This window comes from Syngnathus scovelli, chromosome 21 (genome assembly GCF_024217435.2).
Source record: "Syngnathus scovelli strain Florida chromosome 21, RoL_Ssco_1.2, whole genome shotgun sequence".
Classification (NCBI taxonomy): domain Eukaryota; kingdom Metazoa; phylum Chordata; class Actinopteri; order Syngnathiformes; family Syngnathidae; genus Syngnathus; species Syngnathus scovelli.
The window spans coordinates 7,245,114-7,267,214 of NC_090867.1; the positions used below are offsets into that span (position 1 = coordinate 7,245,114).

A 22,101-nucleotide genomic window follows, 5' to 3' on the forward strand; every position below is an offset into this window, starting at 1 on the left:
ATGGTGCTAATGGGATGCCCAAGTGTCATTTTGACTGCGGAGGCATGTGAGCTTATTAGACAGTAGGTGACATCCAAAAAAGTATTCACATTTTGATAATCGTTGCAAAGAACAATGAGCAGAATAAAGACATGATCATTTCCGTATTTATTTCAACACAGTTTAACTTCTATGGCATTTAAAATGTCACTTTATATATTTTGTTAAACTCTGCATACGTACACTCATACTGTATGTGGTCATATTCATGATACATTTCACTAGACCTAAAATATTTTAGAAATCATGTTCTGGTACGTAGTGCGTCCTACACTACTCGGCTTCAAAGTCGTGTTTTTGTTACTAACATCAATAAGAGGTGTCAGCTTCACTAAGGTCGTCACTGGGTGGGGGTGGGGGGGAGCGATAGCGTCAACACAAATCTCCAAACAAAACAACACGCGGCCACACTATTTGGAAGACAAAGATTCTTCAAAATGGTTACGCTGACTTAAAATTTCAAGATGAGCTTTGGAATGATTCTCAAACTTTTGGGATATTTTGAGGAACCCCACATATTCTAAGCAAAAAAATAATAATAATACCATGTGCTATATATAGTTTTTAAATGTCATAGAATATTTATAAAAAAGACTAATTTTGAGGCAAAAAAAATGATGATAAATTCCTATTTTGGGTGAAATGTCATAAGAATAAATTAAGAATGACATGCGGAGATATTCCAGAACTTACCAAAGCTGTATTTTGTCGGGATAAAAAGTCATAGCCAGCTTGAGAACCACCGACATATCGTTTGTTGGGCCAGATTGCGCAAAACGGGATTGTCAGCAAGTAGCAGCAACGGCAAACTCTAAAACTTTTTGAACAGATAATGAGCAGATTGAAAAAGGGGTGAAAGTTCAAGAGGTGAAGCCCTAAAAAGCCCTTTGTGATCACGGCACCTGGAGATTTTCACAATGTGGCACATGAACCATTGACTTCTGTATGGCACTCATTAAAAATGAAAAAATATGAGGAAAAAAATAATATTGCTGTGACAATATTACAAGACACAAATGACATTAGCCGCTAAAAAATATGGCAGACAACAGCTGTTGCGTTTACGTTCGTGTGGGAATTTTGGCATCTACCCGTCAAAAGTCTTGCCTTTATTCTCTCGTTGGCGTTCCGACTTATTTTCCTCGCAAATTTCTTTACAATTTTCCGCCTTGCTACAAAATAAACGCAAGCGTCTTCCACAAGCGACTCCAAGTGAGCGATTTGAGTTTGCGGCTAGTACAAACCTTATCCTGGCTAATAGTGAATCCTATTAAACATGAAATCTATATTTAGTGCTCGCAAGTAACACGCATACAAAGCTTATTATTAGGAAACCCTTAAAAATGGTGGATTAAAAACAACCCCAAAACATTGTTTTGCACAAATCACCCACATTTTTCTTTTTTTTTTTTTGCAAAACAACTCAAAGTTAGGTCAATGGGTCAGTCCAATTTTTAACCCAGCACTTTTAAAAGTGAGAGAATTTTGGGGGGCTTATGGCAGATAGATAAAACTAACTACTATTATACTTTCTTCATCTACAAAAAAATAATAAATCCTCTGTTGTGCTCAGACTTTGGCCTTGTAGCGCAACAAAGTAATGTCACGATGAGGTCCTTGTGTTTCTGGCAACATTTGAGTTGTGTTTACACTTTAAGCATCTTTTTCAAGTCAGACTGGCATTTACTCAGCGGTTGCAGCAGATGGTGTGAGAATCCATCTGTCCTTGCATGTGTGCGTTTTGCTGCCTATTATAATAATTCTGATATACAGTGAACCCAAGCTATATCGCTTTTAATATGTTCTTAGTATAGATCATGTATGTGTGTGGAACGTACCTGGTTCGATAAAGCGGGGGTTCACTGTATACTTCATTTCAGCACCGTGTTTTGAACCAGGACTCATTACGCTCACCAGACAGCCTGACAAAGTGTGCTGAAGTCCACTGTGGTCCTCTTCCAGATCTTCTGTTCATGTTGCTTTGCCAAGTCACACATTTTTTTTTGTTGTCATCTTTCAATCACCCCGTCACTCTCAATCTGTGTCTCTGGGGGAAGGAGTGACATGCCTGGGGAGAGAAGGAGGGCAAATCAACAGCGAAGGGGAAATTAAAAGTGGGCTGATAAAAGTCACGTGTAGCGGGCGTGGTGGGATTGATGAACCATAACTATAAATTGTATACATGTGATGAAGAAAAGTGGCGACTCAGCTTTTCCTTCCTCTGTGACCTGCGACCCTGCCACGTTTTGGTCTTCCCTCACCTGTCAGTGAGTTTCTTCAGCGCCCTCTCGATGTTCATTCGATGCCCCACGCGCGTCACCCCGAGGTCCAAGAAGTCGTCCTTGGTAAGCGAAGGCAAATGAGATCCGTCGATTTCATTATCGATAAAGCGCTCTATGTGTTCGCCCAGGTTCAGGTAAGCCAACCAGTCGGCCACGTCGTACTTGGTCCAGTAGGGCAGCGGCTTGAGGGCGAAGGGTTTGCTCGGCGGGGGCGGGGTGAGATGGGGGTAGTTGAGGCAGGACGGGCTCGGGGGCAGGCGCAACGGCGACGAGGCGCCGGAGAGGTAATGCATGGGGGAGATGGAGTGGGAGACCAGCATCGGGTTTGGACTCGGCGCGCCCGACGGGGAGAAAAGCGGCGGGGTCGAGTAGGGGTCGCCGAGAGGGAGGCCGGGAGAGGGAGGGGTGAGGGGTCCTGGGAATTCAAAAGGGTTGCTGTAGACCGGAGTACTGGGAAAGATGGGCAGGGAGGACGGTCGGGGAGGGGTGGAGCTGGGCTGCTCGTTGTTGTAGATGAGCGGACTGGGGGCGCGGCGTCGAGAAACGGCGGATCGCATCTCCTTGGAAGGGCTGCACTGGAAATCGAAAGTCTGCCGCCGCATCTTGGAGCGGTGCTTGGGCGACGTCGGGTACGGGCAGAAGGTTGGCGAGTGGGGAGGGTGCGAGTGAACCGGGGAGGTGGGCATCTGCGGAGAAGGCGAACGGGTCCAGTTGCGTTGTCCCGCCACCTGCGGGGACGGGGATACGGAGGGGGAGGGCGGCAGATTGGGTTGATGGTGTTGAGGCGAGGGAGGCGGCAAGGGGGAGGTGGAGCGGCCGGTGGGGGGGCTGTGAAAGACGTCGCCGAAATCTGCCGAGTACCTAAAGGACAAGATTGAAAGTTCAAATCAGTGAGTCACAACAGCGATTGAGTGCCACACATCAGGATAAGCCGGGAACTTTTAGCTTTCTAATATTTCCGAACAGAGTGATAATATCAAGAGATACCAAAAAAAAAAAAAGGTTAGGAATTCCTTCTAACCTGTTCATGGTGGGTGATTTGGGGGCTTGGCTCCAGTCGTCCATGCTCCTCATGCTACTCATCTGATGAAGCTTGGAGCTCAGCTCATTGATGATGCTGGCCTTCACACCCGAGAGGGGCGAGTGAAGCCTGCGTGCGTCCAAAGGCACGCCGGGTCTTTGGAGCTGCTCGTGCTCGCCCACCTCGCCCCAACCCGTCGAGCGAGCCTCCATCGGCCTGTCTAAGCAGGCTGCCAAGGTAGCGGTAAAGTCGTGCTCCGCTTTGGGCCTATTTTGCAAAAGTTTGCTTTCATCAGGTAGGGCTCCTCCGTCCATCCGGATATTGTCTGGGATGTTTTGCCTGTGCAGTTGTAAAGGTGCAGGGTTGGTGCTGTTTTGCCTTCGTAGCGCAACAGGCAGGACCTTGCCCACTGCCTCCTTATAGTGAGTCATCTTTGGAAAGGCGGGGTTGGCCAATTTAGCGCTCTGTACCTCAAATGTTTGTCCACCGGAGTAAGCTGAAGGTGGATCTTTTCGTCCCTCGCAGAATGAGCCATATCCTCCGATGCCGCTCCTGTCCACTCCTTTGAGAGTCGTCAATCCCAACATGTCGATATGGTGGTCGCTGCTGCTGTGACTGTCCAGCTCTTCGATCCCGGAATCCAACACGCCGTCCTGCCATTCTCCGCCCTTGGCAGGGTGATGAATATGGTCGGCATACGGTCGGCTCCCCGCGCTGAAGCCGACCTTGGTGCCTCCCGCCTTCGCGCTGTAGTCGGAGGCCGTGGAGGTCGTGGCGGCCGCGCTGGCCGCGGTGGTGGTGGCGTAAGTCACGGTGGTGGCGAGGGCGGCTGTGCCCCTGTCGTGCGCGGTGGCGTCGTTGGAGCCGCTGTAATAGGAGTGAGGGAGGGACATGGGTTGGGGTCTGTGCAGGTCGGCGGAGGGCAGAGCAGGGGACGGCAGAGACGGCGAGAGAGCCGACTGAGTCAGGGTGGCCACCTCGCTGTCGTAGGAGGTGAGGCTCGAGGTGGCGGAGTCGCCGCCCTGCGAACACGTTTGCGGAACGCTCGGGCTCTTAGGAGACGGCAGAGGGGGCGGCGGCGGAGCGGCCCATCGTTGACTCGTGTTTTGATAGTGCTGGTAATCCTTCACTCTTTCATTCTTGCCGTTGGCAAACTGCAACGGAGGCGGCAAAGGGTCAGCAAAGACAAACTCCTCGTCGACATCTATCGAGGGCGCCGGTGGGGGCAGAACCATTATTCCCGGATTTTGCTCTTTTGTCTCGGCCGTGGCGTCGGGCGCCGAGGGGACGGTGTACTGAGGGATGTAGCTGGTGCTTTCCATCTGCAGGAAGGACGGCCGGCGGGGGGCGGCCTGAGACGGGGGTGGTGGAGGCTGTGTGGGTGGAACCGCTCTGCCCCCGTGGGTCTCTCTCTCTCCTTCCCCGGAGTTCGGAGGGGAATACTGACTGTTTCTCTCCTCTGAGAAACGAACTCTCAGGCCTTCTCGATGTCCTACGTCCTTGTCTCGCTCCATCTTCTCCCCTCCTCCCCCCACGCGTAAGATTCTCGGCGACTGAGGCCGGCTTTGAGATGCGGGCGAGGTGACGGTGGAGGTCAAGTGAAGGGAAACGGGCGACGTGTAAGTGGATTGTGTCTGGGTTGCGAAAATGGAAGGCGTGGGGGTCTGGTTGGGGGTGGTGAAAGCTCCCACTGTGGACAGCTGCCGACCAAAATGTCTCTCCTCTCGGCGAGTCCTGCGGTCATCCTTCAGGGCCCTTTCCCTCGCCGCCAGCGCCAGTCCAAGTGGAGAGGAGGGATCCAGAACCTTCCCGGTGAGCGGGTGGATGAAAGTCGTGGCTGGCTGCGAACCATACATGGACGGCGCCGATTTGGGTTGTCCGTCCTGACTGAGGATGGGAGAAGAATACTCGGGCAGGCCAAAGGCCGGAGGCATGCTGCTGGAATAGTGGACATAATTGTCTCCGGAAAACATGCCCTCATCGATGGACTTGGAGGGTCGCAGCCGAGGGCTCGGTACTTCTATCTGCGAGCTCTGCAATGGCTGAAATCTCGCGTTGAGCGCTTCCCCGCTTTCGCCCCCTCCCGCCTCCCCCTGGATGTCCTCCTCGGACGAGAGAAAAAAAGACGCGCTTTTTCTTCTCATGTCACGGAAACGTTCCCTCTCCCTACGCGCGCCTCCGCCTCCATAAGTCGTTGCGAATGTTGAGGAGTGGTCTACGTTCTCCAGGTTTTGCTTTAGAGAAAGGGGAGGAGCGGCAGTTGACTGAGGCAGGGTGGATGAAGGCGGCTGAGCGGACGTGGAGGTGAGAGGTGACGGAAGAGTGGAGTTGGGGCTTTCCGGGGAGGCTTGAGGAGAGGCGTGGTCCTCGGCGTCCTGCGGGACTTCAGCCTCCGTGCTGCTACCCTGGCTGCTTCGACCGCTGCTGCTGGTGGAAGGCGCTTTGACGATGATGGTGGGGATGGGGATGGACGTCTTCTCTTTGGCTGCGCCGCCTTTCCCACGATGCTGCCGCAGCCCATCCTCAACTTTGGACTGTTTAGTCAGAGCGCCGCGACCTCCCCTCCGGCCCGCGCCTCTGCCAGGCCCTCCTCCGCCTTGCTCCCTCGCGGCTCCCTGTGAATGATGGGGCAGGTTTTGTTGGGTTTTAGGTTTCGCGCTTGTCGGTGGTGTAGCGCTACTGTAGCCTCTTCTTAAGCCCCCCATCTTGCCGCCGGCGCCGCCACCACCACCTCGCCTGGGCGCCTCTTGCTGCTCCCTGGTGCTCAGTCCTTCTGATTGTCTGCGGAGAGTGGAGACCATCACCTGCTGGTTGATCCCGCCTCCTCTTTCCCAACTTGACTGATTAGGATGCCCCGGTTGGGACTGGAGCTGGAAGTGGGCTTGAGATACGGGCGGTATGGGCATGGCGGGCCCCCTCCCAGGATGGGGGCCGGCGGATAACGGCGGCTCGGGTGCCGATGTGTTTGGGGGTGGGGGGATTTCTTCCGGACCTGGCACCGACAAGCTACGAGCCAACTTCATCGCCGGCGGGTGAAGGTACTGCCGCTCCTCTTCAGTTATACCTGAGTACGGCGCAGGCAGTCACAAAGAAAATGGAATTAATTTATTGCCATTCTAGATTTTTGTCTTGACATTTGGCCTTACCGATAGATTTCTGACGAATCATGACTGCGTGCTGGGCTGGTTGAAAGTGGGCTTGGTTGTAGGTAAAACCAGGTCTGGCGTTTACTCCGGATTGCAGCTCATATGTTGCCTTGGGGTACACAAGAGCAAAATAGAATCGTGGAAAGCCAAACAATTTCAAGACATGAAAAAACATTCAGCCAGTCTACTGCTGCACCAGGCAACAGAATGGATGAATGGACAGAGCCTGACTCAGACTTTAGCAAACGTGTGGGTGGCTCATTGTCAATCATTTTCAAGCGCCGTGAGGGCAGCGGAGCATCCCCACACAACTAAAAGACAAAGAAAGGCCGCATGATTAAATCTGAGCAGAGCAGAAACTCGCTCCGCAGGAAGAGGAAGACACCAGATGCCCAACTGGAGAAAAAGCGGTAGAAAATACCTCATTGGCGACATTGGGAGCGATACTCTTGCTCCGGTCCCTCTTGCCTCCGTGACCTCTCTGGCCTTGGTTGTCAGATGTAATGGTGTGTTGGGCAGCGGCCAAGATTTCATCCAGTTTATCTTATTTGAAAAACAAAAAGCACTTCTTGATGTTAAAAGACTCCATGACCAAAGAATGTTTCTTACTCAGTGCCATCTGATAGACTGTCCTCTTCCTATCAGGACCCTGCGAGGAATCGTAATCTGCGAGAAAAAAAAAAAAAGAGAAGCTAGCATCAAACGGCTCTTAATTAAGGCCCAGGGGCTGATGGAGTCAACGATAAAGCCCGATGTTCACCTGCTTTCTTTTTCCACGGAGAGGCAGCTGGAGCATACATAATCGGGGAAAATATAAATTAGGTGCAAATACATACAAGCGGCGTGTCGGTGGGTTGGTGTGGCAGATGAAGGGATGGAATACATACGCAGGAAGACACAAGATGGTGGTGATGGGGACGCTAATGACAATGAGAGCGCACGCTTTGGTGATTCTCCCACCTTTGTCCACTTTAGAGCAGCACATTTGGTCGAGGGGGAGGAGAAAAGTGAATTAGTAAGCATCAAACAAACAAGTTAGTGAGCTTTGATTTCTTGTCACCTTTCTTCTTTACAAGGAAATAGCTGTGAAAATGTAACAAAATAATTTCGCAATTACGATAATCTTGGATGCTCCTCGTGATCTTACCCATGTCCTCCAGCTCTGATGTCATTGACTTGGAGCGCAGGGCGATGGCGGGAGGGGTCAGTCTTTTCGACTGCTGCGGGGCTGCGGAGGGAGAAGAAGCCGGCCATTTGATGCCGCGTGAACAGGCAACAGAAATATGGCGCTAACCTTTCTTTCGAGCGGTATCCTCCAGCTCGGGGTTTCTGGCAACCATGACAACCTTCACCATCAGACTGTTGCCGCCCTGCCGGATGGTGTTGACAACCTGCCGGTGTCCCACTTTCACCACATTCTGGCCATTCACCTGAAATCATCAACATTGAAATAAATAAATGAAAATATTGCACAATTTCAAGTCGAGCACACCTCGATGAGGAAATCCCCCATCCTCAGGCCGGCCCTCCACGCCACGCCCCCCTCATCGACCGATTCCAGGTACTGCAGCGCGGGGAACGCTGGCGTCGGAGTGAATTCCTCTATGGGAGTTTGAGCTGTGGAGAATCAGGCAGAAAAGATGAGTGTGAGTAGACCCGAAAAACGATTGAGTGATTTCTTTTTTGCGCACCTTTGGCTCCCCTAAGAACGAAACCGAATCCCTCATTGTCTTTCTTCTGCAGGAGTGCTGTCTTCTCCTTAATGATGTAGTCACTGCGAGGGACACAGAGGAGTCATTTGACTTCTGCTGCGGGAGGAAAGTAATTTTGTCAATTTGAGAGAGAGAGAGAAAGAGAGGGGGGGGATAGTTGAACTGCATCACATTATGAAAGCAGAGTGCAGCAAAAGAAAGGTCGGTGGCAAAATAAACAGCGGCCGTGCACAATGAGAGCGTGAGTGACACGGGATGCCATTCCGTACTAATCCCGTCTCCGAGTTAAACGCAAAATACGAGCGCCGACTTCCTAATGGCAAGGATGCAGCCTCGGCGACCGCGCAACACGGCGACCGCTCATATATACGTTCGATTATGACTCTTTGTCCTCCGAGGGTTGTTGAAGAATAGTCACAACTTGAGCACGGAACCAAAGACGATCGCTACTTTCCCTCACTGAGGTCCGTCCCTCGCGCGCCAACGCTTCGCCGCCTTCCAGCCATCTGCTCCTCACACCTCATTCCTTTTTCTCTCACCCTGTCCTCCATCATGCGTTCCCTCTCTGAAGATCAAAGTAACATGGAGTGGGCGGACCGATGCATTGGGCTCTTTGCGCATACACTTGTACGAAGGGGGGGGGAGGCGGCCGGGTGACGCCGTTCCTCCAGGTGTTTCCGACGTTTGCTCACTCGTGTTTACTTTCACCACTGGCTAATTTGGACCACAGAAAAAAAAGAATTAAAATTTTAACTGTTCATCTGCTGAGCATGATGTAGGGGGGACAGTGTGATGTCACAAGTGACACACACACACACACGCACATCGGATGGAGATGTATCAAATATTCAGCCAACGCACATAGGTGTTATTGGCATAGCATCAGAAGCACCTTGAATGCAAAGGCGTATTAAATACACAAAATAAAATTGAATGTCATCCAACACACCTCATCAATTATACAACGGCTCTTTAAATAGCCAGCTCCCTATGAATGAGAATCGGCTTCAAGGTAATAACCAGTCAAAGAGAACGCGATACACCCACATTGTCTGACTGAAACGCATTAACGTGTGCTCTCGTCGCACACACACACACACACAAAATCACAGAGTTCCAAGACGAGGCAAATTGGCATGCGGCAGCGTCTAGCATCTATAGCCACTTTACACGACACGGAAAATGTCAGAGCCACGCACAAACGGAACGATGACAAGCGCGCGGGCACATCAATTTCGGTGTTGGGAAGAAAAACAAAAAAACGACACGGCCTGTCGGTAGCGTGCTCTACCTCTCCCCTCTCTCCATTGTCCTCGCCTCACATCCATAGCCAGCCAAGGAAGGAGGAAACAGCCGCTACCTGTAAATGAACCGCAAGCTCCTGTTTCCGAGGCCCACTGACGGCCACGGAGGAGAGAAAGCGAGAGAGAGCGCTCTCTCTCGCCGCATCCCCCCATTGCCATGTCCCCCCCTCCCTCCCTCCCTCGCTCATTGCACTCCCTCCTCCTCCTCCATCCTTGCATCTAACCAACGGGAGCTCAGGCAACCAGAGTGGGGGGAGAGAAAGCGGAAGAAGAGGAGTGCGCAGGTCCGTGCGAGAAGCTGTTTGAGCTTTTAATAAATATGGGTCCACAATTGTCTGCTCTTTGCCTCTACAAGTTTCACACTCTGAGAAATCGATGAGGATGATGTCTCGTGAGAGTTCATGGGAAAAAAAAATTCAAAATACTAGTAGCACTTTACTAGCAGTCTTTTGTAACAGCACGAGACAATAAAGGAGTTTGACAATCTGAGATTTCGATTCGTCTGTGTGCGGGATGGGTGACGATAACGAGACAGGATGCGCAAATGTACGCTCGGCTGAGTCACAGATTGGCGAAGAGCTGATTCCCGGCCGAGACGTAGACACGGGCGCAAACGCACCTGCCAACCTTCGCGTCGCTCACAAACACTTGTCGTTGCTATGTGGAATCATATTTGACAATCTCCCAGAGAGACAAAACATGTACCGGATCACCTCGTTCCCGATGAAGCACCACTCCACCGCCGCTCTACAATAACACAAGTACAATAAAAAGCCACAAAGGAAAAAAAATCCCAATTTGAGTTCAATTTAAATCGTTCAGCCCTAAGAGGATAAAGGCCAAGAGGTAGGCTCCTCACACCGGCCAGGGATTCTCAGCCTGCACATGACTCATCACCATGATGTACATATTTACTCACAAAGACATATTCAGACGCACGACGACTCCAAAGCAAATCATGCCCGGCCTTATGTCACTAAAATAAAAATAAAGCCGGAAACAACATGGCTGCGTTCGCTGGAAAAAAGAAAAACAATAGAGAGAAGGCGCCGATTGGGGATGTCACACCGACATAACAGCACAGCGGGTGAAACAAGTGGGCTTGCTCAAACACGCCGCGTTTCCTTCCTCGCCGCTAATAAATCACATCCACCATGTTCCACAAGTCCTCACAAGTTCCTATTTTTTAAACATTTGCTCAAAAAGTAACTGCTTTTTTTGGGGGGGGTTTAATTGGGGGAAAAAGCAGGACCAGATGCAAAGGAAATCTTACCTGGGGCCATCGTTGCCATCGTAGGCGCCGACTGTCACGTTCCGGAAAAGCTTCCTCTTGGCTTTCCCGCTCTGCGTCTCTGCAAGGCACACGTGCGACCAGCGCGGAAGCTCCATTTACATTTCATCGCTTTGGCCACCGAAAGCATAACGCTACCCAGAGGGAGCATATAACCTAGCAACCCGTAGCGTCCGAGAGCTAGCCAATTATTTTTCATATAAGCAATGTGAACTGGCAAAATATCTCCATCCGCTTGCCTTCACACTTAGGGTTAGAAGTTTGACAGTTTTTCATCACGGCTGGACGAATCAATTAATTTATTGGCGCGCTATCCAATCCGACATCTTACCTGGTCGATTGTCCTTGTTGGCAGGTGCCACTTCCTCCACGCAGTCCGAGGGGAACCACCCGGTGCGACCCTTAACCGTTCCTTCCCAGTATCCTCCTTCTCCGACGCTTAACACTGCCGAGGAACACGTACGTCGGGTACATCACGACGGCTTCTTTAATCTCGATTCTCACCTTTAACTTTGTCGCCTTTGTTGAGCGGCAGGAGTCTTTCCCCGCTGGCGGTGTGCGCCCGGGTGGCTACGTAAACCCGCCCTGGCACGGCGCTGTACATTCGCTTCATTTGGCCACTCCCGCCGCCTGCAGGGGTCGCTCTGCGGACAAAATGACAATCTCTGAGATGCGTGAATATTTCTACTATATCGAGGCCAGAGCTAGCGGATTTATTTCTACAACTTGCTAGAACGTTCATGAGCTGCTCCATGTGACATTCTCGCGGTTATAATTAGTTGGAAAATATAAGTGGGACAACTAAAGCTCAGCGCAGTTTATAAACGGAAGCTAAAGGACCTGATTAGATGGAGAAAGCCGTGGGTCTCGGCGGGCTCCTTACCCCTGCCTGCCTCGTGGCTGCCGATGCCTTTCCTCGGTGTCACTCTGGCCTCCTCTCCCTCGTGAAGGAGAACGCGTTCGGTTTCTGGGGCTGCTCGTGCTTCGTAAGCCGACCGAGGCCCTACGCTGGCCCTGCGGAAGCGACAAAGACGACGGTAGACTCGAGCGTTTTTGAGTCGTTAAGAGGAACTTTCGATACCTGAGCTGGGTTGGGAGTGGTTGCGGCCTTGTTGGGAACGACCGCAGGGTCGGAGTGTGTCATGGTGCTGTCGCTGTTAGCTCGTAGTAACGGGTGGGACTGGAGCGAGGGAAGCGGCAGTGTAAGGGCACTTCCTTTTCTCTTGGGGACATATTTGGGCGACTCCAAAAAGGGAACTAAAAAGAAAAAGGAGAAGATGACCGTGATGGATTGAAACCGAGAAAAAAAAACTCACCTATGTCGGAGTCTTTGTGGTTTTTGATGATTTCTCCGAGTTCAAAGTTACCGGACATTACAGCCAGCTGCAAATGGAAAGAAATTTAAAAATAAAGAACCGATCCAAGTGGGGGCAAACAGGGATTGGCAGCTTACCTGAAAAGGGGTTTGACCATGTTTGTTCTTGGCCTCCCGATTTGCTCCCCTGTACAGAAGAACCCGGACACAGCTTTCCTGATGGAGGGACAATCTCAGCATTAGCACTTTTTTTTTCTTTTTAATTAAATCAAGGGATTTGTGCTACTTACTTTGTTGTACAGGGCAGAAATGTGAAGTGCGGTATTCCCTGAGGCATTCTGAGAGGAGGTATCTGCCCCGTAAAACAGAAGATGCTCCAAATGTTGGGCAAAGCCGTTCTGGCAAGCCTTTCCAAGTCAAAAAAAGTGGCATATAGATACACACATACACACACGCGCGGTGTTAAATTCGACAAACGCCGTATGTGAAATAACATTTAGAAAAACAGCAGGCTAGAATCTCCAAAATGTGTTTTTACAACAGGGTCAGCTTAATTAAAGTGACACAGACAAAACATTAATTAGAGAGAAATGAGCTTTCAGCACACTGAGATGTTTCCTCCAATTTTCCTGCAAAGACTAAAATAATCGCACGACATGTGCAAAGTAAAGCGATGGGGAGGGGTGGAGGACGAAGCGGAGCAAACCAAAATAAAATACCATGACAACGAGCTCGCAGCACACATTCATCAGAGTGGCGCGCAGACATAATGGAAGCAAGCGATGGGGCTGCATCTAAGCGCACACGCAGATGGCTGCTACACATTAGCTGTAATTAGCACGAGATGAGTCACGTTTCCAACAGCAAACGAGTCTTAAAACGTCCCCTGTATTATGTCCAGGGTGAGCCTTGATTGGCTCCGCTCGGTGGTGAGCTGATGCTATGAAAGGTACCTTATGGATTTCTTCCATTCCAAATTCTTCTTCATCCCTGTGCTATTGGGAGGAAGAAGAGATTGCGGAAAGATGAGTGCATGTGTGAAGGACAGCAGAGTAGAATGTTGAAGCACATTCGAAGATTTACTTAAGTATGTAAAAAAAGATATAAGGCAAGAATCCACATGAAAATGGACACATAGGGTGAATATCAAGAGGCAAGTTCCCCCCCCTGAGGAGTACCTGATGGGACTCATCCCAACCGTTCTCATCTCTGGTCCCCAACTTGGCCCGGTAATAAAGCAAAGTCTCGCAGCAGGAGGTGTCGCCCCCTGTCAGGACGGTGTGGTACAGCGGGGTTAGGCCATAGCGGTCTTTGCAGTTTGGTGAGCTTCCCAGTGAGAGGAGAGCCTGGCAAGCGAGGAAAACCATGAATGAACCGGCAGGTAGACACTTTTTTGACGTCACCTTGGGGTTCTTACCAGGAGCCCGGTATGATTGTGAACCCTGACAGCTTTGTGCATGGCAGTCGTGCCATCCTTGCTTCGGAAGTCCAAATGAGCTCCGCCCTGAACCAGAGCCCTGATGCCCTCCACCGGCAGGCCTGACTGTGCTGCCACAGTCAGGGGGGTCTCTAGCTCACAGAAAATAAAGATGTAAGGGTCATCTTAACAATGAGTGGCCAATGATTGGTAACCTCACCTCCGCTCTCCGGGTCGTGAAAATTGGGATCGAGACCTCTATCGAGGACCTTGAGCATTTTGTCCAGTGCTCCGGTTTGAACGTAATCCATGAACTTTTTCAGACTGGCCTGAGAAGATGGCAGGGAACGTGAGTAGAAATAATCATTTTTCCACAAGTCACTGACTAATTTACTAACCTTTGAGCAAAGCTTGGAAATAGCTTTTTCATCCAGATTTGTCTGCTTGTAGACTCTAGTTTTGTATCTAAACTGAGAAACGGAAAAAAGGTTATCAGTTTCACCAGCAGAGGGCAGTGTGAGATCATTGTGTATACACGTCACAGTTAGTATTAGCTTCTTATTATTTTCACATTTAACATTTTGATAGTTTTTTGGCAGCTACTTTTTTTTTTTAATCAAAAGTAAAATCCACCTGGGAAATCAAGTCTAAATTGCCAAATCATCCAATTGGAACTGGCTTAACAATGTCGACTTGTTTACTACCTCCAGGTAAGGCACGCCTTTCTCAAAGGACTGCGAGTATTCCCGCAAGGTCCTCTCTTCCTCCAAGAATTTGGCGTCACGGCCTTCTCCGGCCGGCTGAAAGAGGCCATAGTTATAGACGTCCCACAAGGTCTCGGTGAGGGAACTGATGATCTGCTGCTTGGCGTTCCACACCGTGCAGTCCTGGTCAAACTGGACACACCTCTGCAAGACATGTCAAAGGTCTCTCTTATGCCGCAACAATAAATCAAATGATTCAAATACTCATTTATGTTGTTAAGATCCATCTAGGGCAAATTAGAAGAAAGCAACATCATATTGCCGAGCTAAATGAGGTCCACGTGGAATAGGAATTGCTTAACGTTCAATAATTCATTCTCTGCTAAGACAAATAAGAATCGAGGTCAAAAGTCTCCCTTATGGTGAATTTGTGCAGCAGTCGAGTGGAAAAAGAGCAAAAGACATCCACCTGAGACACACTGGCCTCAAAAAAAAAAAAAAAAAAAAAAAAAAAAAAAAAGGTTATAACGACAAACGTGTGGAAGTGCAAACCAGCTCAAGCCGCTTGTATTTGCGGGAAGTACAAATTGCAGAGCTCAGCGCAATTCATGCTCAAACCGCCAACTGACCTCTGCCACCCTCAGCCGCGAACATGATCATCCCAAGCAACTCTATTGGCATGGCAACCGCTTCATTAGAGCAGGCAGGCCCCCGTTGCCGTAGCGATATCTTCACCGCCCCAAGGGGTTCGGACACAGGACGCATACGATTATATTGTAGGATATATTATTTGTGCTTGATGCACCCGTCTCTATTTCGTCATGTTCCGGAAGGTTTAGGTAGGTTCTGTAAAGTGCATTCCATATCTGGTCCCATCTCTCCCCAAACTCATTAAAATCCAATTAGATGATTAGCAATTACGGCCACATTGAGGGCAGATTAGCTGACATGTAGAACAGCCAGCGTGTAAGGGAGATAGCGGGTGGAGGAGGGGGCGAGTCGTGCTTGTCAATTCTCACCTGACACTTTGGCACAAGCGAGAAATGCTGAGTGTGAATTGGAGAAGAAAAAAAAACACAAACAACAACATTCATACCTGACCCTTGGGTAGATGTTTACATGTCTGCCTGCCGTCACAGGCGGATGAAGTCAAGCTCATTATTTTCTCTCCCTACCTTCTGGGAATCATCACTTGCCAGAACGGCAACACTGTCAAACCAGTTGTGGTTTCAACAAGACATTCGAAATGTCTGCTTTTGGATTGGATTTGACGTTTCTTATTTAGTTTCTTTTTAAGTGCAAATGATTACGCAATAAAAAGAGTTGGTTATTGCTTTGGCTCCATCAGAGTCGTTGCAATGATTGACCTACTGTTTGCTTGATGTCAGGAATGCCGATGCGGAGCAGAATCATGGTCAAGAAGGTTTCCTCCATGGGCCCCATGGTGGTCATACTGCGCTCCATCAGGGCTCTTCTCTTATGAGTTGCGTTGGAGCCTGCGTGATGCTGATTGGCCGCCGCGCCTTGGTGCTGCGTCTTATTGGCTGTTTGATGACGAAGGGTGGCTTGATTGGCCGCGTAAGCGACCCCTCGGTTCCCCGACCTGGCGGGCCGCTCCGTCTTCTGCTTTCCGGCCGCGTCGCCGAGTTTGCCTTCCCGGGATTGTCGTCCTCCTGTCATCGCCTTCTCCACCGGGTCGCCTAACCCTCCGTTGTCAGGTCCACTTTCCCGTTGCCAGGTTTCTCTGCCCTGCTCCTCGTCCTCCTCCTCCTCATCCTCCGGGTCGCTGTCATCCTGAGCGGGATAAAAGCGCTGGTTATTTCCCAGCATGGTCGGCGGCGCAGGGGTCACTGCGGAGAAGGCCGAGTGACATAGCTGTCGTGACGATAAAACACGGCTGGCATCATTCTTATGAAACATGCTGTGGAGGACAAGCAGAGAAATGAGTCAGTTTACAGTTATGGCAGGTCAACCTGGCAACACACGGCTTGGTGATGGAAATCCATAACTTATTTAAATTGCTTTCAAATAAATGAGGCTTAATATATGGCAGAATTTTTTTTGGAGGTCTTGCAGATGATCTAAGATAAGATGAAATGAATGATAATGATAAGAAATCAGCAAACAAGGATCTGGAGAAGATAAATCAAAGCTCAAGTAGAGGCTCGTTTTTCAATTTATATTTCATTTCAAGATGAATGATTCTTTAATCACAAGGTGCCATTAAGATGCTTGTTAGCACTGTCAGGGTTTGGAGGGGGGGGGTGATTTATGAACAAAATCTCATCTAATATTGGATGGAGACGTTCACTCAGCGAGATAAGAGACGTAAAAAAAAAGAGCCGAGAGATTCGGCAGGAGAGCTAATTGGCATGCCAAAGTGAACAGGAGAGCTGCGGTTTGCATAAAGCTGACTAATCCGATTTGGGTGCGGAAAGGCGAGCGAGAGGACAACAGGATGAATGAGAAGCAAAATTAAAAAAAATCAAACGCCTCACTACATTTGTTTGGCTCCTTTGTTGGACCAAAAAATATATAAAATGGCCTCTAAAGAGATGGGCGTTAATTGAAAATGCCAACTAGGAAGTGATTCATCACGATGATGGAGATGGATGCGTTCGTTCGGAACGCTGAGAGATTTGTGACAAGAATGACGCACGTGAACGGATTTTTCCGCTCCTCCGAAGGTAATATTCGGTTTGACGCCATACACCGGAAAAGGATCTGTCGACATATTTCCTCATTTTTTCAATTTCTCTATCGGTTATGTAGGACAGCACGAGTGTATAGATATATTTTCAGTGTGTCAGTCCCCGGAAAGTAGAATTGGAGATCATCCAAGGAACAGATTGTCCCACTTTTTTTTTTTTTTTACGTCTCTCTAAAGTAGAGCGGCCAAGTTGTGTCCTCTATATTGCTCTCCTTCTCTGGCTTCTTGCCCTTCGGCTTCCCCTCACGCCGCCAGTGATGAGGAGCAATCAAGAGCACTCCAGCCCCGATCAATCAGCGTTCGGACACGATGAGTCACTCGAGCGCCTGGAGTGGGGCCCGCTGTTTTTGTTTTATCGACGATGACGTCACAAGTGCTTGAGGCAATGACGCAAATGACAAAAGGGAGTTCTACTTATGTAACAATTAAGGAGATAAAAGCGCGTGATCACGTGTTATTTTCTCATTAATGTGTATGCACTTTAGCCACCAGAGGGCAGTGTAATACAGACAGAATGCTTACAAAGATGCAGTAGCAGTAGATAAAGAATATATGCCTGTTTGTATTGTTGATATAACATTTCTTACACAAGCTTTGTCTATGACCAGGATCCCAAAAGACCTTTTTTAATTGTTTCCACCCAAAGATGGAATAATCTGTCATATCTAACAAAACAAAGCTAATCTTGCTTCGCGGTAATTACACGGATGATTGCATTTGTTAGCCCCGGATGTACTGATGGAAATAAACATGCGTTGCCCTCCGGCTCAGTCTTCCACATCCTCACCTTGGCAAGGAGAGTTATTTTTAGGCAAAAGGCTCACCTGCCAAGTGATACTCAGCTAGTAGCCACGCGCATATGAGAGACAGAGGCTCATCTGCATCTGTCTTGTGTTAAAAAAAAAAAAAAAAAAGACGTGTATGGCAGGCCAGTAAGTGCAAGCTTGGCTGGCCGTCTCGTGTTGATAAAAATGGGCTGTCTTTCCCTTCAGACTGGATATAATTGGGTCAGCAGGATGGGGCGCCGAGGGCCTCGTTTGGGCTAAACTTGGCTGAATCTGCTGGGGGGACCTCGATGTGGATCACAATTGAGGGTTGAGATCCTGTTTACTATTTGTCCCAATATTTTGGTTACATTTGTGTGATCCAATTTGGAATGATGGTTAAATTAGTCTCCGGCATATCAAGCTGCCACAAGATGGCGCCGCTATGTGTTTTTATAATTGACAGAGTTTTGGCTTTAGTGAAAATCTTTTTTTTTTCCCCTGAATCGACTAAAAAGCAGTAAATTTAAACAGCCACAAATCATGGCAGTGACAGATTCACTTACCTGGCCTGCCAACTCACAAAAACGTAAGCCTGAGTGACAACAATCAGCAAGATGCTAATACGAGCTGTTAGACACGGCCTCCAGACCGAGGACTGCGCCGCAGTGACTGTCAGGCTCCATTACGGTCCGCACACCTAGCGTGTCACGTCACGTCATGAAATGCAAGGAAACGTTTATCAGCGTCATTTAATATTGGTAGCAGCGTTTGGCAAACTTTGAATTTTCCACACCTAAAAGTTGCCGTTAAAGCCAATCAAGAGAAGTGTGAATAAACAATGCGGTCGCTCTCCTTCTACATACGGCTCCTCACATGTTGAGGAAGCAGGTTGCCATGGTAACACAGGCTGAAACTAACATGAAAGTGAGGCACTGGACTGGATGCGGCCACTAACACTTATCACAACTGTGCTAACACAGTATTATCGTTTCTTTCAATATTTGTACGACTGGTAGAAAATCTTTAAAGCCACATACGGCTATTGCCATGGCAACCCTGGATTGCTTGTAAAGCTTCAATTGAAATTAAAAGAAATTGTTTGAGCAGATAATTGCTAAATGAAGAAATATTTTTTTTTTTCATATATGTTTTTACCAATGTGCTTAAAAGAAAATGACACCATCTGGCAAGGAGCTGCTGCGAGCCACAGCTCGAGTATAAATGCTCACGCGCAGGCTAACCTTATTCTTTCTTTTAATTCAATTTGCTTTTTCTTTTCTGGTGTTCCAGCCTGAAATAAGAAGCCCCCCCCCCCCCCCCCCCCAGTCAGTAAAAAGTAAAGCCTGTCTGCCTCAATTTAACAGTGGATGTGCAGTTTGCCGTTTTTATGGCTGACGGCGTCCCCCCCCACACCCCTGGGAAGTGGAGCGGTACACGATGGACGAGGCAGAAACAGCAAGCGCCTCCTTTGCTCTTAATGAGCGCAACAAGGAGGCGCTTAATAGTTCATTAAAAATGATACTGGAGGATAATTCTTATGTTTAAAGCGCCTTTCTGTGTGAATGGGTGTTTTCCTCTGATAGTCTTTGTCGTTCCACCCAGCTTTAATCCCTCAGTGAGAGCCAGTGAGGGAGCATCGCGGCGTGATTTTTCTTTTATATATATTTTTTTAATTTGCATTTCTTCTCGACGGGGCTGCAGGTTGCCACTAATAAGACCAGACTGTTCCACAGCAGTTAGCTGTCACTGGAAATATTGGCTTGCCCGCAGCATTGCTATACCACATAGGTGGCGCTGTGGAGATATTTTTCTTACGGAAAGACGGTGCTAAGATGCTATTAAGAGTTTTTGATTTTTCAACCTATTGCTCTCTTCTGCGTCTATAGCTTTTTAATCTTCTGTGTGACAATCTCATTGCATATAATCACTCAACTCGCGTTCTCGGCCGTCCCCTTCCTTCTATTTTGATCAATTGCTGCGTGTGTTTGAGGAGGCTATTAATCTCAGTGGGCAGGCTGCACTCTAAATTGCCCCATTTGTTTGGATTTTTTTTCTTCTTTTCTTTCCGACTAAATCCCCAGAGAAGCGCTTCTGTGAGAAGAAAAAAAAAATTGCTTTTGAAGCCAATTTTGCTTGTTGTGCATTCCAGCGTGTGGTCTTAGGAGGCTTTGCAAAGTCAATTAGATTGTACAATACAGAAACGCAGCACTCATGTTACACTTTTCTGCCTATGCATGCATGTATGTTTATTTGTTATTAGGCCGCAGTGGGAAAAAACAAAGTATAAAGTCGTACAAGGGTCATTGGAAGTTTGGAATAATACAACGATAAAGCTGGAGGTCACTAGGAAAAAAGAACTTTGAGGTAGTTTTCACAATAGCTGAATCATCTATGTTTATTTTATTTTTTGAATTATGCCTTTGTGAAAACTGGTTGGTGGAGCCAAAAATGTTGGCAAAATGTCAATGATGTCATCGATTATCATCACATATAGTCAACCACAAAAATTACCAAAGACTTTTCTTTAAAGTCTCTGTCCCGATTTACTTGCGGTGCCCACCCATAAAAAACGTGAATTGGCCCCAAGAGGACTCGTTCTCCCTCCCGCTCGGTCACATGTTCTAGCGACTTACTCTCAGCAAAAAAATAAATACATATAACATGAAAACATTTGACATCACTTCAAAACATAAATGAGACGTAAATAAATACCTTTCACTTGTGCCGTAGTTCAGGTCGTATCCACAAAGATCGCCTTGACAGCAAAGACAAAAAAAATAAAGAAATTAAAAAAAATATATATCCACTTGATTAGTTGAGGGACAACAAGAACATTTTTGAGAGCACTTATTCCTTATTTCAAGCCTTCCGGTGAGTAAATGTGCATCGGCGTGAAGCAAGCAGCCTGAGCTACGAGATTGTGCAGTCTGTCTCTTTTTCACTCTCCTTCACACACACTCAGATTCACACGCACACACACACTTTCACCTCTTCATTGGCCCAGTATAGTGCTGGCTGGCGCTCTCTTTCTCTCCTCTCTGTACTGATGCCCTACCATCATACTCATTATTTATTACGCATCGCTGGATCAATCAAACACAAGCATTTGGTGTGTTTTCATTCTGATCATTTCTCCGGCTGTGTTTTCCCCATCAACTCAAGATTTTAGTTTTTTTCTTTAATCAATTGTTTGTTTTAATTACGGATTCCATTGGCGAGCCCTTTGACAATGTTTACCATTAAGTTAGCAAATTTTCAAGGGACGAAAGGAGCAAACTAGTTTTGAATAATGTTATAATTTGCTTTTTTTTTTTCAAGTGGAAGAACAGGTTCAAATCATCCTCCACGTGTGATTTTATTTCAAGGGCATTATCAGCCAGGCGTATTTTTAAGAAGCCGGCTGAAAGCCACCCTTATGATTACTTAACGCCGGCTTTTAGAGCTTCTCAACGGTAGATGGACAGCCAAAGCGGGAAGGGGAAGCTGCAGAAAATACATTAACTGGCCCCAAAGTACACTCATGAGAACGTGGAACCTGCAATATGTGGCCTCTTAAGGGCAGAAGAACATCTCTGTGCTGACCCTTCATAAATGCACGAGTGGCTTTTCTCTTTTAATGGAGTACTTATTGTTTGGGTCTATTACACATACAATTTGTTCCTGATAAAAAGCAAAACATGCCCAATAGATATGACGAGTATTTTTAAGGAAGATTAACATATATCGCATTTTAATTAGTGTCTTTTAAAATAACGCTCTTGTATTTGTTTTATTTCAAAAGTTTTACTTAACTGCAGATTTGGAACACTCCATCGTGGCACGTTCTGGTTCAATCGGCCAATCAGATTCAAAGCCGTGAGTGGGCTGGGAATCTGGAACATACCAAGGTACCGTTAGTACGATGCTGACCTCTGCTGGCCGGAAGGAGAACCTGCAATTGAGCACAGGATTTTTTTTAATTATTCATAAATACAGGGGATGTAAATTGAAATGAAGTGAATGCTATGTTAAGTCAATGTTATGATTGTGTACTTGTATTATCAGCATCAATGGTGTGTCAACTACACTCGACAGATTAAACACTGTCAACTTCCTCCTGCCAGATGGATGTGCAGGATAATCCCATTGATTTTGCTGCCCAGAGCAAGACAGTAAGGTGAGACGCTGAGCCGCAGCGTAAGTGCCATCAAAATCTATCCCCCCCCCCGCCCACTCTCGCATATCCATTTCCTTCAGTTTGTCGATCAGTTTGCTGTCTCGGGAGCAGATAAAACCCAGCCCATATTCCGGCCACACCTGAAAAGAAGCGGAAAGATGAGAAATGAGAAGGTCCCATCGGAGTGCATTGCTGTGCAGGACGGGTCACTTCGAATTATTGCGTAAGGAAAACAAA

The 22,101-nt window shown here is 48.0% G+C and overlaps 1 protein-coding gene across 2 annotated transcripts; it reads right to left on the bottom strand.

Moving 5' to 3' along the window:
• Nucleotides 1–124: 124 nt before the first annotated feature.
• On the bottom strand, nucleotides 125–21,953 carry LOC125991280 (SH3 and multiple ankyrin repeat domains protein 1). Of its 2 annotated transcripts, XM_049759074.2 has the most exons (29): nucleotides 21,501–21,953; nucleotides 20,421–20,463; nucleotides 15,603–16,025; nucleotides 14,232–14,435; nucleotides 13,926–13,997; nucleotides 13,748–13,856; nucleotides 13,528–13,679; nucleotides 13,289–13,456; nucleotides 13,064–13,105; nucleotides 12,401–12,517; nucleotides 12,249–12,326; nucleotides 12,112–12,178; nucleotides 11,877–12,052; nucleotides 11,679–11,809; nucleotides 11,300–11,439; nucleotides 11,127–11,240; nucleotides 10,778–10,856; nucleotides 8,180–8,262; nucleotides 7,981–8,105; nucleotides 7,783–7,918; nucleotides 7,636–7,716; nucleotides 7,449–7,457; nucleotides 7,249–7,275; nucleotides 7,098–7,154; nucleotides 6,910–7,031; nucleotides 6,489–6,597; nucleotides 3,343–6,406; nucleotides 2,301–3,182; nucleotides 125–2,107 (listed from the first exon to the last, which is right to left on the bottom strand). In XM_049759074.2, exons 3-29 carry the CDS (start codon nucleotides 15,909–15,911, stop codon nucleotides 2,074–2,076), a joined length of 6,687 nt encoding a protein of 2,228 aa, XP_049615031.1. In that variant the 5' UTR covers nucleotides 15,912–16,025; nucleotides 20,421–20,463; nucleotides 21,501–21,953; the 3' UTR covers nucleotides 125–2,073. The 2 variants fall into 2 exon arrangements, with proteins under 2 accessions (XP_049615031.1, XP_049615028.1); XM_049759071.1 differs by lacking the exons at nucleotides 20,421–20,463; nucleotides 21,501–21,953 and having other exon boundaries at nucleotides 15,603–19,007.
• Nucleotides 21,954–22,101: the final 148 nt, after the last annotated feature.

Excerpts from the sequence above, each read along its gene's own strand:
- LOC125991280 (XM_049759071.1), bottom strand. The coding sequence starts at position 16,151 with ATGTTTCATAAGAATGATGCCAGCCGTGTTTTATCGTCACGACAGCTA. Across the intron at positions 12,518-13,063 it reads GAATGGAAGAAATCCATAAG|GCTTGCCAGAACGGCTTTGC; the intron begins GTACCTTTCATA and ends TGACTTGGAAAG. Across the intron at positions 7,155-7,248 it reads TCCGTGGAAAAAGAAAGCAG|ATTACGATTCCTCGCAGGGT; the intron begins GTGAACATCGGG and ends TTTTTCTCGCAG.